At 47.2% G+C, this 15,731-nt stretch overlaps 1 protein-coding gene across 1 annotated transcript in view; it reads left to right on the top strand.

Annotated features, from left to right (window-relative positions):
* The first annotated feature begins 2,147 nt into the window (after positions 1-2,147).
* Positions 2,148-15,731, top strand: part of Gmpr (guanosine monophosphate reductase) — a 32,612-nt gene continuing 19,028 nt past the window's right edge. Inside the window, exons 1-4 of the mRNA XM_051194351.1 lie at positions 2,148-2,397; positions 8,290-8,409; positions 10,832-10,915; positions 14,449-14,622. Of these exons, the coding sequence (XP_051050308.1) occupies positions 2,311-2,397; positions 8,290-8,409; positions 10,832-10,915; positions 14,449-14,622 (465 nt within the window). The 5' untranslated portion in view covers positions 2,148-2,310. The remainder of the gene's footprint in view (positions 2,398-8,289; positions 8,410-10,831; positions 10,916-14,448; positions 14,623-15,731) is intronic.

The following is a 15,731-nucleotide window of genomic DNA, read 5'->3' as shown; positions in this document are numbered from 1 at the left end:
TGGCCCTGGTTGTCCTGGAACTCACTATGTAGATCCATCAGGCAGGCCTCACAGAGATGTGTGATCTGCCTCTTTCTTCTGAGGACTGGGATTAAAGGCTTGTGCCACCACCGGTGCACTAACCCTTCTGTCTTATCCTATGAAAACACTCAAGTTAGACACACTCAAGGTCACCCAACTGGAATGTGGCCAAGTTTTCGAGCTAGGTAGAGGCCCCAAGACACTTGGTTTACGTAAACCTCAGTTTTTTTCTGCTCCCTCATTTTTCTGCTCTAGTTGGAACACTGGGCATGCACATCGCCACTGAGTTACACGCTGTTCCAGCCCTTTTGCTAACTCCCAGTGGTTTCTTCCTGAGCATGCACCAGGCCCGTCTCAACACTTGGTGGCTACATTGGGAGTGAAATTAGGGAAGCCAAAATTCTTAACCTTTTTGTAATCGAGAGTGCCGTAAGGAAACCGCTGAGAAGATGGCTGCCCCATGGTTCTGGAGAAAGTTTTCATTTTAGTCACCGTTGTATTGCTGTGAAGAGACACCAAGGCCAAGGCACCTCTTATAAAAAGAAAGCATTTAATTGGGGCTTGATTACAATTTCAGAGGCTAAGTCCATGATCATGACAGACCGTGTGGCAAGCAGATGAAATGACACTGGGCCCGGCATGGGCATTTGAAAACTCGGAAGTTCAGACCCAGTGAAATACTTCTTCCAACAAAGCCACACCTCCTAATCTTGATCCTTCCAAACGGTTCCATTCCGGCTTACTAAGCATTCAAATGTATGATGAGCCTATGGAAGCTATTCTTGTTTTGTTTTTTGAAGCAGAGTTTCTCTGTGGCTTTGGAGCCTGTGCTGGAACTAGCTCTGTAGATCAGGCTGGTCTTGACTTCACAGAGATTTGCCTGCCTCTGCCTCCCGAATGCTGGGTTTAAAGTGTCGTGTGCCACCAATGCCCAGCAATGGAAGCTATTCTTATTCAAACCAACACACACACACACACACACACACACACACACACACACACACACACACACACACGGAGGGAGGGAGGGAGGGAGAGAGGAAGGGAGAGAGATCTGAAAGAGTTCAGAGCAAAGAGAAAAAAGCACACTGGCTGTGTTTAGGGCTGTCTCTTGGGGATTAGGGAGAAAAGATAGCAAAAATGGTGGGAGTGTCCTGCCTATTAGAATGGGTTATGTTGAAGAGGGAGGAGGGTGGGTTAGCTGGAACAGCCTGGGAACTGCCGTGGTGGAGGAGGAATGGGGGAGGGGAGGAGAACCAGAAGGCTATCATGGGCACCTTGATATTCATGTAAGCGCATGTTACTAGGGACCGGAGGAGTCTGGAGGTTAGCTTTGGCTTTGATATGTATGTAATCACAGGTATACACCAAAGGAAGTGGCCCTTTCTGGAAGATTCCCGAGGAATGCTGAATGTGAGCTTTGATTTATCCACCAGCAATCTTCTTGTTTACACTGCGAGAGTTCAGCCTGAGTTAAGCTCAGGCTGTCATTTTCGACCAAGACAGTGGGCCTGCCCTTATTTTGCGGAAGGGGGGATTGGGAGTTCCGGTTGGACCTGACATTTTTGCAGGGGATAAAGAAGGCCACACTCTACAGCCAGGCTTGGAGGCTCATGTCTGTAATTCCAGCACTCACTCAGGAGGCAACACTAGTCAGGCAAAGGCAGGTAGATCTCTATGATTACGAGGCCTTCTTGGTCTATATGATGAATTTCAGGACAGCCAGAGCCATATAGTAAGACCTTGGTTTTTGTTTGTTTTTTGGTTTTTTAAGGAAAAAAAAAAAAGGTATACCCCTGGTCTCCTAACTACCCTGGTAAGTGGCTTCGCCTTTGCTCACCTCAGTGAGTCACACTAGGGTACACTCTGGGGATGGGAGACTGTTGCAGGTCTTTCTCTACTCCTCACGTGTCTCGAAGCTGACCAGAGGGAGGGCTCCAAGGTCCTGCCTGGCAGAATTCGCATTCACAGCTAGGCTCAGGCAGAAGGAGCTGGTTGAGCTAAGTGGAGTGAGCAGGGTCCTCCGGGAGAGGGGGATCCGCCAGTAGACCGGGCTGTGGGTGGGACTGTGGGCGGGGCTGTGGGCGGGACCTGGAGGCCGGGGCGCCAGGCTGGTGGAACCGTGCCGGGGTGCGGGCATAAGAACACGGCGTACGCACCGGGCTAGCCGAGCACCGGTCTGCGCACAGCCATCCCAGCGCCGCTGTACGCAGGCGCCCGGCAGCCCCTGGCTGACGCCGGCCTTCGCACCGCCTCCGCCGCAGGAAGCCGCCGCGCACCGCCAGCACCATGCCCCGCATAGATGCGGACCTTAAACTCGACTTCAAGGATGTTCTGCTGCGACCTAAGCGGAGCAGCCTCAAGAGCCGAGCCGAGGTGGGGGCCGCCTTCGGGCTGGCAAGGGGAAACTGGGTGCTAGGGGTGGCACAGGGCGCCTGATCTGTGCCCGAGGCAGAAGTGTCACACCCTCTCCCACCACTGAGAAAGGGGAAGGCCAGTCGGTTTTCTCTTACACCTGGGCCGCCTTTAGGGTCAATGACAGAGGGCGCTAATTCGGGCCTGGACTTAAACGTGTGCCTGTCTACCGTTGGTGGGCTTGGGGAAATTCACACTGAAACTCAACCTCAGAGTAGCTAAGATCAACCAACCAAGTGACCAGTGACTTAAGAAGGAATGGGTCTCAGGAGGGGCGCTCCGGGAGGAGGAGAGAAAACGGTAAGGCTAGGATGGAAAGGAAGAGAAACGTAACTGCAGATTCTTGGGACTTGGAGCAGTGTCCCCTGGTGCTGTGACTTGTCTCTGCTGATTTAGCATAAGGTGGAATGTCGCGCACACAAGACAAAACAAAACAAAACAAAACAGAACAAAAGAACCCCCAGACCGGGAGTTCTCAGCACTCAAATTCAAGATTTTCTTCCTGAGTTTAAATGGTCTTGCGGGCGCTGAGCTTGGGGACCTGCTTCTTGGTGGCACTATGCAGTACTATACAGTCTGCAGTCCCAGCCCAGGGAGAGGCAAGCGGTCAGCGCTGGGGTGAGGGTCATTCGGGCCATTGGGAAGTTAGCAGTGCCGTAATACGATGAAAGCTTGGAAACAGGTGGAGACAGGAGCCGGCCAGGTCAGACCTTAAAGGATAAATAGTTTTCTGGAAAGGTGGAGCCCGCTAAATGAGTAGTGTTCCGGACAGTGGGTTAGCTGCTCTGTCGGAGAGCAAAGGAGGAACAGCCTGAAAGGACAGGGTTTGAGTTTGGGCCCAAGGAGTAAACACCGGGGAGCTATGCTTCACAAACAAGACCATAAATAAATCCCCTCCGCAAACAACTCGTTCAGGTTCCCAGGCCGGATTGGACTGCCGGTGCCTGCAGCTGACAGCTGAGGGGTGGTACGGATTAGGTCTGCCTCCTGTGGACCAGTAGAACCATGCCACTTTCCCTAAGCAGGGGCACCGGCTGCTTGGAACCAGACTGGACAGAGACAGGAAGTGGTGATGGTGGTGGTTGGGGGTGGGGGTGTGTAAGATGGACCCTTATCCAGCCAGATTAGATGCCCCTGGGCCTGTCCTTCATCGTGTACTTTTCGAGTGCCAAAGAACCAGGCAAACATTTGGAACAAAAATAAACACTAGAGAAAACACCTGAACTGTTGTATAGACACTAGTAGCCAGTAAGTACTTAAAACACAGACCAGGACTAATTATTTGGTGGTCTCAATATTTGTGTTATTAATGCTTGCTTTAAATTTATTTAGATATGAGCCACTTAGTTATAAATATATATATTTATCTGTACAAAGCAGGCATCTGTGCATTTCCTGGACTAGGAAGGCTCTTGAGAAAGTACAGTATTAATATTTATGTGAACAATATGATGCCGTGCAACACTTGGTTTTATAATTTGTGCTGACTGCCACTCTTAATGTCCCAGCATGGGTTGAATCTTGCAATCTGTGTATATCCATCACAGTGAGAATCGGTGCCCTTGGGGAGTGTCGCTCACACTAGCTTCTGTGAGGAGTGTCAAGTGGCATGGCTGTTCCAGTCATTTGTGGTCTAGCCTTCTGGGGCTGGAGCACTTCTGCCTGGTGGATGAGCTCACATAATGTGACTTGTCTGCCTGGCACTGCTTAAGGAACCACCTTAGCCTCTCTGATGTTCCACTTCAGGGTTTCTTCCGTTTCTTGTGATTTAAGTGCCATGGGATTTGTTGATTGAGTTAAGATCTTTGGATTGATCTGATTTACATGAGGTTTTCATCATTCCATGGGACCCAGTCCTGGATTTAACACCCTAGCCCAATTCATAAGTGAGAATTTTGCTTGTGTGTACATGTTCATATGTGTGTGTGTGCCCACACATGTGTGCGCACAGATACACGCATGGTGGCCAGAAGTCAGCTTCTGGTTTATTCTTCATGCACTGCCCATTTTTTAAAAATTATTTATTTATTAATTTTTTTTTTTTTTTTTTTTTGATGCAGAGATTTTCACTGGCTGATACTTGCCAAGTAGTCTATGTAGTCTTGCTGGCCAGCAAGCTCTAGGGAGCTCTGTTGGTTTCCACTGTCCCCCCCCCAGCCCTGGAGATTACAAGTGTGACACTATACCCCACTTTTTTAAACTTGGGTTCTGGGGATCAAACTCAGTTCCTCATGCTTATATGGCAAACACTTTAGAGACTGAGCCATCGCCACAGCCAGGAACAGTTTTTTTGTTTTTTTTTTTTTTTTTGTTTGTTTGTTTGTTTTTGTTTTTAACATATAAAGGCAGGATTTGAAAGTTGGGTATTGAAGACTAATCAGAGCCAAGAACTACCCACTTGTCCTAAGACAGGGCAAATGGAAATGCCCTTCTACCTGCTTACAACTCTGTAGTGAGTGTTGGACCACTAAGGAGAGATGGGGCTAGTTTCCCTATCTGTGCCAGTCTGAGCCACAGGGAATAGAGGACAGGGCCGGGTGGGGAGAAGACACAGCAGAAAGGAGGCTCCAGTTTGGTCTGAATTCTGTTACTGCTTACTATATCACCTTGATGTCCTGTCCTGCAGCTGCTATGACAAGGAATTACAGAACAGTCCACTCCATCAACAGGCTTTCCTTGTCTCCCAGCTGGAATGCTGGAAAGGCCCTGATTGAGGTGTGTCTATGCCGTAGGTTTCTTCTGAATAGCTGTTTGCAAGAGGGAGCCAGCACCTGCTCTATGCAGCTCACCAGCTCCTGCTGGCTTGCTGGCCCCTTTTAGCCCTCCTTGGCATACAGAGGTCTGATCTAGCCCCTAACTTCATCTCTCTGTAAGCTGTCCTACTTTGGTGTGCTGTGTCCAAGTGTTTCCCTTTTTGATGAGAACCATTCCACATTCCAAGTGACCTCAACGTGGTCACTTGCAAAGATCCTATTTCCAAACAAGGTCACATTCACAGGTGATGGTGTTAGGACTTTGGTGTCATTTGGGGGAGCCACAATTCAACCCATAACAGCCTATGGAAACTTTGCTTTGTGGAATTAGAAGGTTTGCCCAGATTTGTTCTTAGTCATGAGTACATCAGAGATACCTAGGGAGATACTCCAACACCTACAGTTTCCAACACACAGAGAGAGGCTTTGATGGATGCAGCTTGCTGTGGTCTTGACATGTTTGCAGAGTTCATCAAGAAGGCTTTCACCGTATGAACCATTGCCCTAGCTTATAACGCACTTTTGACTTTGGTTATGTGGCTCACACTGGTGCTAAGCTCTACATGCTGTCCAATTCAGAAGCTTCCTGGGCCACACCAGCATTCCAGGTACTCAGGAGACCGGACATCTCTCCCCACTTGACTTCAGTCTGATGCCAGGGCCTTAGTGGACCACTTCCCAGAGAGTCTTCCCAAAGGTCAATCATGCTTCTGGGGCATCCTCTCTTACCCCAAGTCAAGTGGCAGTTGTCTATGACCAAGTTGGTGGGTGTCTATGGAGTTTACATGTAGGCATTGCCTTGTGTGTCCTTAAGGAACTGGGAAGGAAGTGTGGGTGGGAGGCAGGGCTGGTTCCCTCTGCCATTGCATATTGCTGCTTTCCTGTCCTGTCCATGAGTGACTGTTTCTGTTAGGGTAGTGGCAGAGGTTAGAACATAAGCTCCTGTAGTGACTCCTTAAGCTTGACTCATTACACTGAACTGCTCTGAAATGTGGCCGTGTGTACTTTAGAACTGTAGAATGCTGGGTAATGATCAGAGAACAGAAATTATTTGGGGGATGAGGGAGGGGAGTTTTCTTTTTTCTGAGTGGGGATTTGGAGGTGCTGTATCTGGGGTATTCAGCTGCTGTGATGGAGTAAAGGCCATGGATGCTGGAGTGAAGTATTTATCTCTCTGAACAAGCAGACTGTCTTTGGTGTGTGTGTTGGGTAGATAAGGTTAGGGCAGATAATTTCATTTCTCATTCTAAGAACTGAATATTGGGAAGAATCTGCCTTATGTCATTTGGGAGGGAGAGGTTTGTTGGCAGAGCCTGGTATATGCTAAACATGGTTTCTGTTGCTGAACTACACACCTCCAGCCCCAGGAACCTGCCTTGTGGAGATAGGAAGCCAAGGGTTCATTGTCAGAGTTGCCCTTTCCTGTGAAGTGCTCTGTGTGTGTGTGTGTGTGTGTGTGTGTGTGTGTGTGTGTGTGTGTAGTGCAGATAGGTTTTGGTGTGCCAAGAAAAGCCATTATGATCTCATGGGGACAGAGTGCAGAGACCCTTTCCCCCTGTGCATCTTTGGGCAAATAGAAGAGTATTTGAGATCAGGAATTCTGATTGTTTTTAGTCTGTGCAAAAAGGGTAGGACCAGCTAGTAGTGCAGGGTTGCCAGGAGGGGCCACTAACTGAGGTGTCCCTACCAAATCCCCCTGACATGGCCAAGAGATTGGTAGTAGCACCCTAGGGTGAGGGTTAGTGGGAGGAAGTGGACTATGCTGGGAAACCTGGAACCAGGAATGTACACAGCTCCCTGCAAAAGCTGCCCAAGGGAGAGGAGCTTCTGGATCTCACCTTACCCTGGTCCTCCAGCATCTTCCAGTTTCTCATTTGGTACTCTCCATTGGCCAAACCCAGAAAGACATGGATTTGAGAAATGGAATCTTGGGAGTGGCTGCTCTGTGATGAATTCAAGCACAGGACTGTCCTGGTCTCAGGAGGGATTCTAACTCAGATAGCTTTTTTTTTTTTTTTTTTTTTTTTTTTTTTGAGATAGGGTTTCCAGTCTGGACTAGAACTCACAGAGATCCACCTGCCTCTGCCTCCTGAATGCTGGGATTAAAGGTGTGTGCCACCAATGCCCAGCAACTCTGCCAGCATTTTTGTTGTTTATTTTGTTTTTGTTTTTCTCAGACAGGGTTTCTCTCTGTAACAGCTCTTGCTGTTCTGGAACTCACTCTGTAGACAAGGCTGGCTTTGAACTCACAGAGATCTACCTGCCTCTGCCTCTCCAGTGCTAGGATTACAGATGTGCACCACCACCACCACTGCTGGGCTTTTGCTATCTTTTCTCGAGGACCCAGCTCTGGCTTAGCCCACAGTCCTGACTAAACATCACGCTGGATTCCTGACAGCTCATAGTCACTTGTGCACTGAAGCTGGAGTTCCAGGAGAGTTGGTGGGCCCTCCCTGCATCTGTCTGCAAGTCAAGGGAACACGTATTTCTATGCAGAAACAGATGGTTGCATCGTATCTCCTCTCAGCTCTCATAATTACAAACCAGCTGCTGGAGCTGAAAGGCAAAGGGATTGGGGGTTTGTAGCTCAGTGGAAAATTTGGAGTGTGGTTCTGTGAACAGTGAGATGGGAACAGTAGGAAGGAGCAAGGTCACCATTGTTGGGGAAGAGTGGATGGATTTTTCTAGAAGAGGAATGGGCCCTCCAGTGCTTGGAAGTAGGGGGGAATAATAATGTGTATCTGTATACAAGGGGGGAGGTCAGAATGAGACAGGATGACGAAGGAAGGTGGCAGAGGTGTGGGGGTGGAAAGCTGAAGGGAATAAGGTCTCTCTCCATCTTGGGCTTCATGGAAGAATATCCAGCGTCTTATCTGGGTGTGTGGGGACAGTGGGTACTGTTTGAGCTTTTCTAAGTGGGTATAGCCTGCTACTTGGTTTCCTTAGGACTCTCCTGTCCTTGGGACACTGGGTTGGTGCCCTAAGAGAGTCTTGGGGCTGAGGGGCAGACCCATCCTTGGTGTCCTCCCACCCTGAACTCTGGGAATTCTGTGCAAGTTACCTAAGAACCTTTTCTCATTTCCTTCCCTTCTGCCAACAGGTGGACCTGGAGCGAACCTTTACTTTTCGAAACTCAAAGCAGACCTACTCAGGAATTCCCATCATTGTGGCCAACATGGACACTGTGGGGACATTTGAGATGGCTGCAGTGATGTCACAGGTGGGAGCTCAACCACATCCATCACTGCATCCTCAGCTTTTGGGGGTGGGGTGTGTGTCAGGTGCTTAGACTCATTGCTTGCTGAGTCTGATTGTTTCAAGGGACATGTCCTGTTTTTCTTCTGTAGTCCAAAGTTGTGCCACACCTGAACTCTGCCCTCTGTGGTGTGGTCTAGATATGTCTGTCTCTTCTGTGAAAATGCCTGTGATAGTTTTAGAGATTAGGCTTTCAAGAGGAAGCTAGGCCACAGGATGAATGTCATATTGGAGTGTGCTATCCCCTTTAAAACATACCGCCACTTAGCATGTAGCACGTAATGCATTGGGTTTGGGGGTGCTCTTGTTTCTGCTATAATGTCCTTTTCAATTCTTATCATAACTCCATGGGGTTAGGCTCCTTTTGCAGATGGGAAAACTGAGGCAGACAGAGAAAGAGGAGGGACACCTCGCCCCAGGGCCTTCAGTCAAGTAGAGAGGCAGGATGTAATCCCAAAGTGACTCCAGAGCTGGCAGGGTTCCATCTAGAATGGATGGACCCCTAGGAAAGTTCAAGTTGTCTTTGACTAGTGTCTTGGCCTCTGGAAAAACAGAGGAGAGGCCGGTTGTAGGCATTTGTTGCCTCACAGAGCTGTGTGTTGGGGGTGAGAACTTTCCACATCTGAGACTGGAGTGTTTCTGGATGATGAGCATGGAGATGTCTATCTGTTTCTGCTCATCATGTCTGCCAAGTACAAGGATAAATGCAATTAGTCGGAAAAGCATCTCACTGTGGGAGGCAGGTCTGACCACGGGAGGCTCTGGGATTCATTATGAAGAGGAGCGACGAGGAGGGAAAGATTCTCAAATTATGAGCTCAGAAAGTGGAGATGGAGGTCATCCACCTGATGGAAGGTTTGGCTGTGTGATTGTCAGCTCTGCCGGAGGGGGTTCTGAGGCAAATAAATTAATTACTAAAGGAGTGTGGTGTTTCCCCCTCCCAATCTTTTCCTTGCTTTTGTCATTAATGAGTACTTATAAGGAATTTGGAGTGTTTGCAGTGGTGTGAGAAAGTGTCCTGAAGGTCCATGTGTTAAAGGGTTTCCCCCTGGCTGTACGCCTTTAAAAGATGGGGCCTGGCAGGAGGTCTTTAGGTCCTTAGAGGTGTGGCCTTGAAAAGGGAGTGTGGGACCCTTGTCTTCCCCTCACCTTTACTCCCTGGCTGGGGATAAGGTGAATGGTTTTGATCTGCTCTGTGCTGGGCTGACACACTACAGCCCCAGGAGCAATGGACCCTTCAATAGAGCAAGCCAAAACAAGCCTTTTCATTCAATGTTAATCATCTCAGGTATTTTGTTATAGGTACTGATGGTAGCAATTAACAGTATAAACGGGTGTGGCTCTCAACCGGTGTAGGGCTCAGAGAGCCACACATAGCCTGGTTTGTCTATGCACTTGACCATGAATAGCCTGGGACTTGGCTATGCCCCTCCCATTTCCACGGCAAAGTTCCACAGGAATGCCTTAGCCTACGTTGGCTGAGATAACCATGTGTGGGTTCTGTGAGTTTTCTATTTTTAGGATCCACAGGCAGTGTGAATTAATAGAGTCAGACAGTGGGAAACTGGAGGTAGGGGTGAGTCAGAAGTGAGAGGAGAGGCCTCAGAGAAGGGAAGTTTGATTCTGGCCATTGCTGTAAGCAGTTGCTAAGTTAATTATCTCTTCCTCCTTTGCCCTGCCCCCTCTTGGAGGTAAGGTCTTGCTCTATAGCTCTGGCTGCTCTTCAGCTGCCCCCTGATCTTCCAACCTCAGCCTTCAGAGCACTAAGTGCTAGAGTTCTAGGCATATGCCCCCTACCCAGCTTTGCTATATATTTCTTAAATTCCTTAAGCCCTGTTTCTTATAACAATAATAATTGTGTTCAAAATTGTTCTGAGAATCCCATGGTGTCAGCAAAGCATTGGCCCAATGCAGGTCAAGTTGGGCTTAATAGCAAAAGACGGAGGGTTATTTACAGAAGCCCAGCTCTTTTTGGCTTTCAGCAAGAAATTTTTGTAGGCTTTGGATGTAAGGCAAGGTCCTTTAGTTGGCTGAACAGAAGCTTGCATTAGGATGATCACTCTGCTGATCTGGGGGACCATCTACATACATGTTCTTGACCTGCCTTGGGTGTGAGCAAAAACTAGGTGGACCAGCTGGGTGGGAAAGCTCCTTTATTCTTGCCTCTTGGCAGACCTTCCTAGGCTGAACACACATTGTCTGATCGCATGAGAGCAGGAGACCATTTTGCTATCTGTTGCTTCATTGCATACATCTTTGTTTGTTTTTTGGCTACTAGCAACGCGTTCAGAGCAAATTAGGCATGGATGGCAGCCACAGATGCAGGTGGAGGGGGAGAAGGGCTTCCATTACTCCTTCCTTCCTGACAATCTGGTTTTGTTTCCTAGCATGCCATGTTTACAGCCGTTCACAAGCATTACTCCTTGGATGACTGGAAACGTTTTGCGGAAAACCACCCTGAGTGCCTGCAGGTATGGTGACTTGTTTTTAGTGACAAGGGCTGAGGGGAAGAAAAGGCTTCATTGATGTCAAGAGTATTTGGAGGCTAGTGGGTCACTGCCAGGGCTTTGTTGAGGAAACCTGCCACACGGGGTATTAAAAAATGCCAGGATTTCCCTGTGAGGACAGCTGCTGCTTGGAGGCTAAAGCATCTATCACCAGAGCCTGGGCAAGGCCTTGCTTCCTGCCAGAGATTTCCAGGTGAATCCAATCTAAGTGCCTTTTCCTGCATACAGACATGTCCTAATTATAACAAATTGCCCTTTGTTTCGATACTCTATACACCTGCTAGGATGGCTGTCATTAGAATGATGTGAGAATTGTTGATGTGGAGAAATTGGAATGCTCGTACGTAATTGGGAGGAATGTAGGTGCTGAGGCTGCCTTGTAAATGACCTTAAAACTCCTGGTGCTGGATAGTTTAATGTCAACTTAACACAAGCTGAAGTCGCCCCAATTAGGAAAATGCCTTCATAAGATCTGGCTGTAAGCAAGCCTGTAGGAATTTTTTTTTTCTTTTTTAACTAGTGATTGATGGTGGGAGGACTCAGCCCATTATGGACATTGCCATTTCTGGGCTGGTGGTCCTAGGTTCTATAAGAAAGCTGGCTGAACAAGCCATGAGGAGCAAGTCAGTAAGCAGCACCCCTCCGTGGCCTCTGCATCAGCTCCTGCCTCCAGGTCCTTGCTATACTTGAGTTCTTGTCCTGGCTTCCTTGGAATCACAACCCTTTCATTTCCAAGTTGCTTTGGTCACAGTGTTTCATCACAGCAATAGTAACCCTGACTAAGACATTCCTCGAGAGAGTAAGCATGAGTTACCATATGACTCAGCAGTTACATTTCTAGAAGAAATGAAACTTTGTATTCAAATGAAGACTTTTGTTCACAAAGGCTCATGATGTTTACAATAGCCCCAAAATAGGAAATGTAAACTAAAATGTCCAGTTGATGGGCAAATGAATAAAACATGACATATCAGTATGACAGACGGATATTCTGCCACAGAAGGGAATGAAGTATTGACTTATAGTGTGAACAAACCTTGACAACATTTTGTTGAGTGAAAACCAAACACAAAAGCCCTCACATGTGTGATTTCATTGACACTAATTACTCCATGGTGGGCAAATACTCAAGAGACATGATTATCTGGGCCTGGTAACAGCAGGAAGAAATTAAGTGTGTTTCTTAAAGAGCCATTTGAGCCAGGCCTGGTGCCATAGCCTGTAATCTAGCTACTTAAGAGGCTGAGGCAGGAGGAGCTCAAGATGGAGGGCATCCTGGGCAGCTTAGTAAGACCCTGTCTCACTGAAATAAAAAGGCAAAAGAAATTTGACATGTAGCTCAGCCAGTATTTACCTGTGAGGATTAAAAAGTGTGTGACACCCTAGATTCAGTACCTAGTGCTGTCAACAAATAAATAAATATCCTTCTGGGAACCAGGAAAATGTTCTGTAATAATGGCGTAACTAAATATGCTAAAAATCGTGTGTTTTTAAGGTGGTGTCTTAGTTTAAGTTTTCTGTTGCTGTGATGAACCACCATGACCAAAAGCAACTTGTGAAGGAATGGCCTTATTTCCTCTTATAGAATGTACATTGTGTGGTCCATCACTTGGGGAAGTCAGTGCAGGAACTGGGGACAGGCACTTGAAGCAGAGGCTGTGGAAGAGTACTGCTCACGGGATTAGAGTTTGCGAGCCTTCTTCCTTATATTAGCCAGGACCACCAGCCCCACAGTGGCACAGCCTATAGTGAGTTGGGCCTCTCCCATCAATCATCAATCAAGACACCGTACCACGGGCTTGCCCATAGGCCAGTCTTGTGGGGGCATTTTCTCAACTGAGATTCTCTCTTCCAAAAGGACTATAGTATGTGTCAAATTGACATAAAATTAGCCCATATAGATGACTTCTATGCTGTGTTGCTAAGTCTCAGTATCCCTGCTTACCAAGTAAGTGGGTGTTTGAAATTGGTATCTCTAAGCCCTCCCATAACATGACTGAGTTTCCATCCAGTATATTCTGCTGGTTGCAAGCCAAACCCAGCAGTGAGGTCTGTGCCTGCCTCTTTGTGGGCAGATCATTTGCGATGAGATAATGATTCTGGGTGCTGGCATGGCTGCTGCTGTCACTATGATTTAATTAGGTGTGGACTTCCACTATGGAAAAGTTGACTTAAGAGATAAAAGTAATTCTGGCTCAATATAAAGTCTTTCCTTTTTGATATATTTTTCAGAGTGTCTGCATATGCCTTGCTCATGCCAAAGTCCTTGGTCACTCAGGTTCTAAAGATAAATCTACATACAACTTATACATATCCTCCCATAGGCTTAAATCATTCCTATATGACTTATCATGTCCCATACAATAAAAATGCTGTGTGGCTAATTATTTTATCCTACAGTTTAATAACAAAACAACAAAAATCCCACACCAACTTGTGTGTTTGCTTGCGTGTGTTTATGTGCATTATATGTATATGTAGTACCAACAGAGGCCAGAGGAAGATGCTGGATGCTCTGGAACTGGGGTTACATATGGTTGTAGGCCTTTTTGTGGGTGCTGGGAACCCAACCTGGTTCCTCTGTAAGGGCTGTAAATACTCTTAACCAGCCCCTGGTTTTTTTTATTTATTTTAAGATGTTTTAGTCTCCTCCCCCACCCCATGTTTCTGTGATGACACACTCTGTCAATAGCAACTTAAGGGCACATTTACACTGGTTCATAGTTCAAGGGTCCTGAGTGTCATGGTAGGGAGGCTGCGGTGGCAGGAGTTGGGGGCAGCAGGTTATTGTATCTACAATCCGGAAGCCTGGAGTGGTGAATGCCTGCTGCCCCCTTTCTCCATTTACATACATCTCAGGGCCCAGCAAAGAGATGGTTCCACGGGGCTTCCCATCTCAATTAATGCAGCCACAGTGATCTCCCAAAGGGGTGCCAAAGAGGCCTGTCTCCCAGGTCATTCTAGAATCTCTCAAGCTGACAATACTGTCGATCACACAGGGTATGGTGTAGCTCAGACTGGCCTTGAGCTCCATAGGTAGAAGAGAATGGCCTTCCAGCTGAGGCATATTCCAGCCACTTATTTCCTTAACCTGTAAGTGGTGGCTGCTACCACTCATTCTTTCTAGAAATTTTTCATGGTGCCCTTCTTTGAGTGTACCCCTAGGACACATTTGCATCACTAGATGCACAGCACAAGGTTCTACACAGCAAGCTTGGGGAAACTGAGTAGAAGCCGAGGACAAGGTCTTGAGTATTTCAGAATCTATTTACTGTGAGGTTTTTGTTGTTGTGTCCTGGGTTCAAGGATGGGTGTAAGTCAAGGGTGGGAAAGAAAACATTGAGTTTAGGTCAACCATGGAAGGAGCTGTTGTTTGTCCCTTAAACAGAGTCTCTGTGTTTGTTCAGGGTAGACCTCAGAGGGTTGCTGGATGGAGGGAGGGTCTTCCTTTGAATACTGCTATTCATAGCTATCTTCTATGCTTTATTTGGCCACAGCATGTAGCTGTGAGTTCTGGCAGTGGGCAGAATGATCTAGAGAAGATGAGCCGCATCTTGGAAGCTGTGCCACAGGTGAAATTCATCTGCCTAGATGTGGCCAATGGGTATTCGGAACATTTTGTGGAATTTGTGAAACTGGTCCGATCCAGATTTCCTGAACACACCATCATGGTAAGTATGAGAGGATGCTCTCAAGATGAGGTAGCCAAGAGATTCAATGTGTTTGGGGTGGGGCCTGTGCCTTTCCATAGCTTTTGTGGCAAGGGTAGATTTGAAGACCTAGCTTTTCTCTAAAGAATGAATACAATTCTGATCAACATCATGGATGTTGGCACCTTACTTTTGGTAAATGGCATTTATTGTCTGTTATCAGATGAGACCTGTGAAAAGTGTGTGTGTGTGTGGGGGGGGGAGAATCTCCATCACCCCTTGGTGGAATGCATTTATTTAAAAAATTGAAAACTTTGGGATTTCAGTTCAACATGTTGTCCTCCACCCCACCCATGCTTGCCAGCAGACAGCTGTGCCACTAGCAGTCAGGCTCTGCGACATAATTATTTTATGAGAGTCGACTGATGATGATAGGTTCATTGAGTTGGCATTATATCTAAGACCTTTGTTTTGTGACTTTTCCTCCTGTTTTCTGTATTTTCCCAGTAATTACCACCTTCACTCACTACAGCTATGTTAACTTTCTCAGGGTGAACTGGCTAAAAGCAGGTGGCCAGCACTAGAGTTACAGCTAGGCTTTAGGGAAAAACAAAATCTATTGTATTTATACCCATCTTTACTGGGCTTAATTAGTGTGGTATGTAGGGAATGACCAGTGCACGATTCAGTCCTGCCACCTCTGTGTTTTCAGACCTGTTTGCCTCAGATTTCCCCCACAGGAAGTTGGCACAAAGGCATCGTTTCTGCTAGTGGAGTTCAGTCTTCTCTTTAGGGATCTTTGCTTGCTACGCTGCTTTTGGCCATGGCATTTTATCACAGCAACAGAAAATTAGGTAACACAGAAATCATCTCAAAGGAAGAAAAATGGGTCAGAGTCAAGGTATTCCCCTTCAAAGACATGCCCTTATCAACATACTTTCTTCATCGTGGTCTCACTTAGAGCTCATCCTGGTTCCCTATGAGCTCATCAGTGGATTAATTCATCAGTGAAGTTGGTACCCTCTTGATCCAGTCACCTCTTAGCAACACCTCCAGCTAAGAACTGAGCCTTCAACACCTGCACCCCTTAGGGGGCCCCTTCACACCATGTCCATGCCTGTACTTCCTGA

This window comes from Phodopus roborovskii, unplaced genomic scaffold, assembly GCF_943737965.1.
Source record: "Phodopus roborovskii unplaced genomic scaffold, PHOROB, whole genome shotgun sequence".
Lineage (NCBI taxonomy): Eukaryota > Metazoa > Chordata > Mammalia > Rodentia > Cricetidae > Phodopus > Phodopus roborovskii.
The sequence above is the reverse complement of the archived record's forward strand: the minus strand, read 5'-3'. Positions and strand labels throughout refer to the sequence as shown.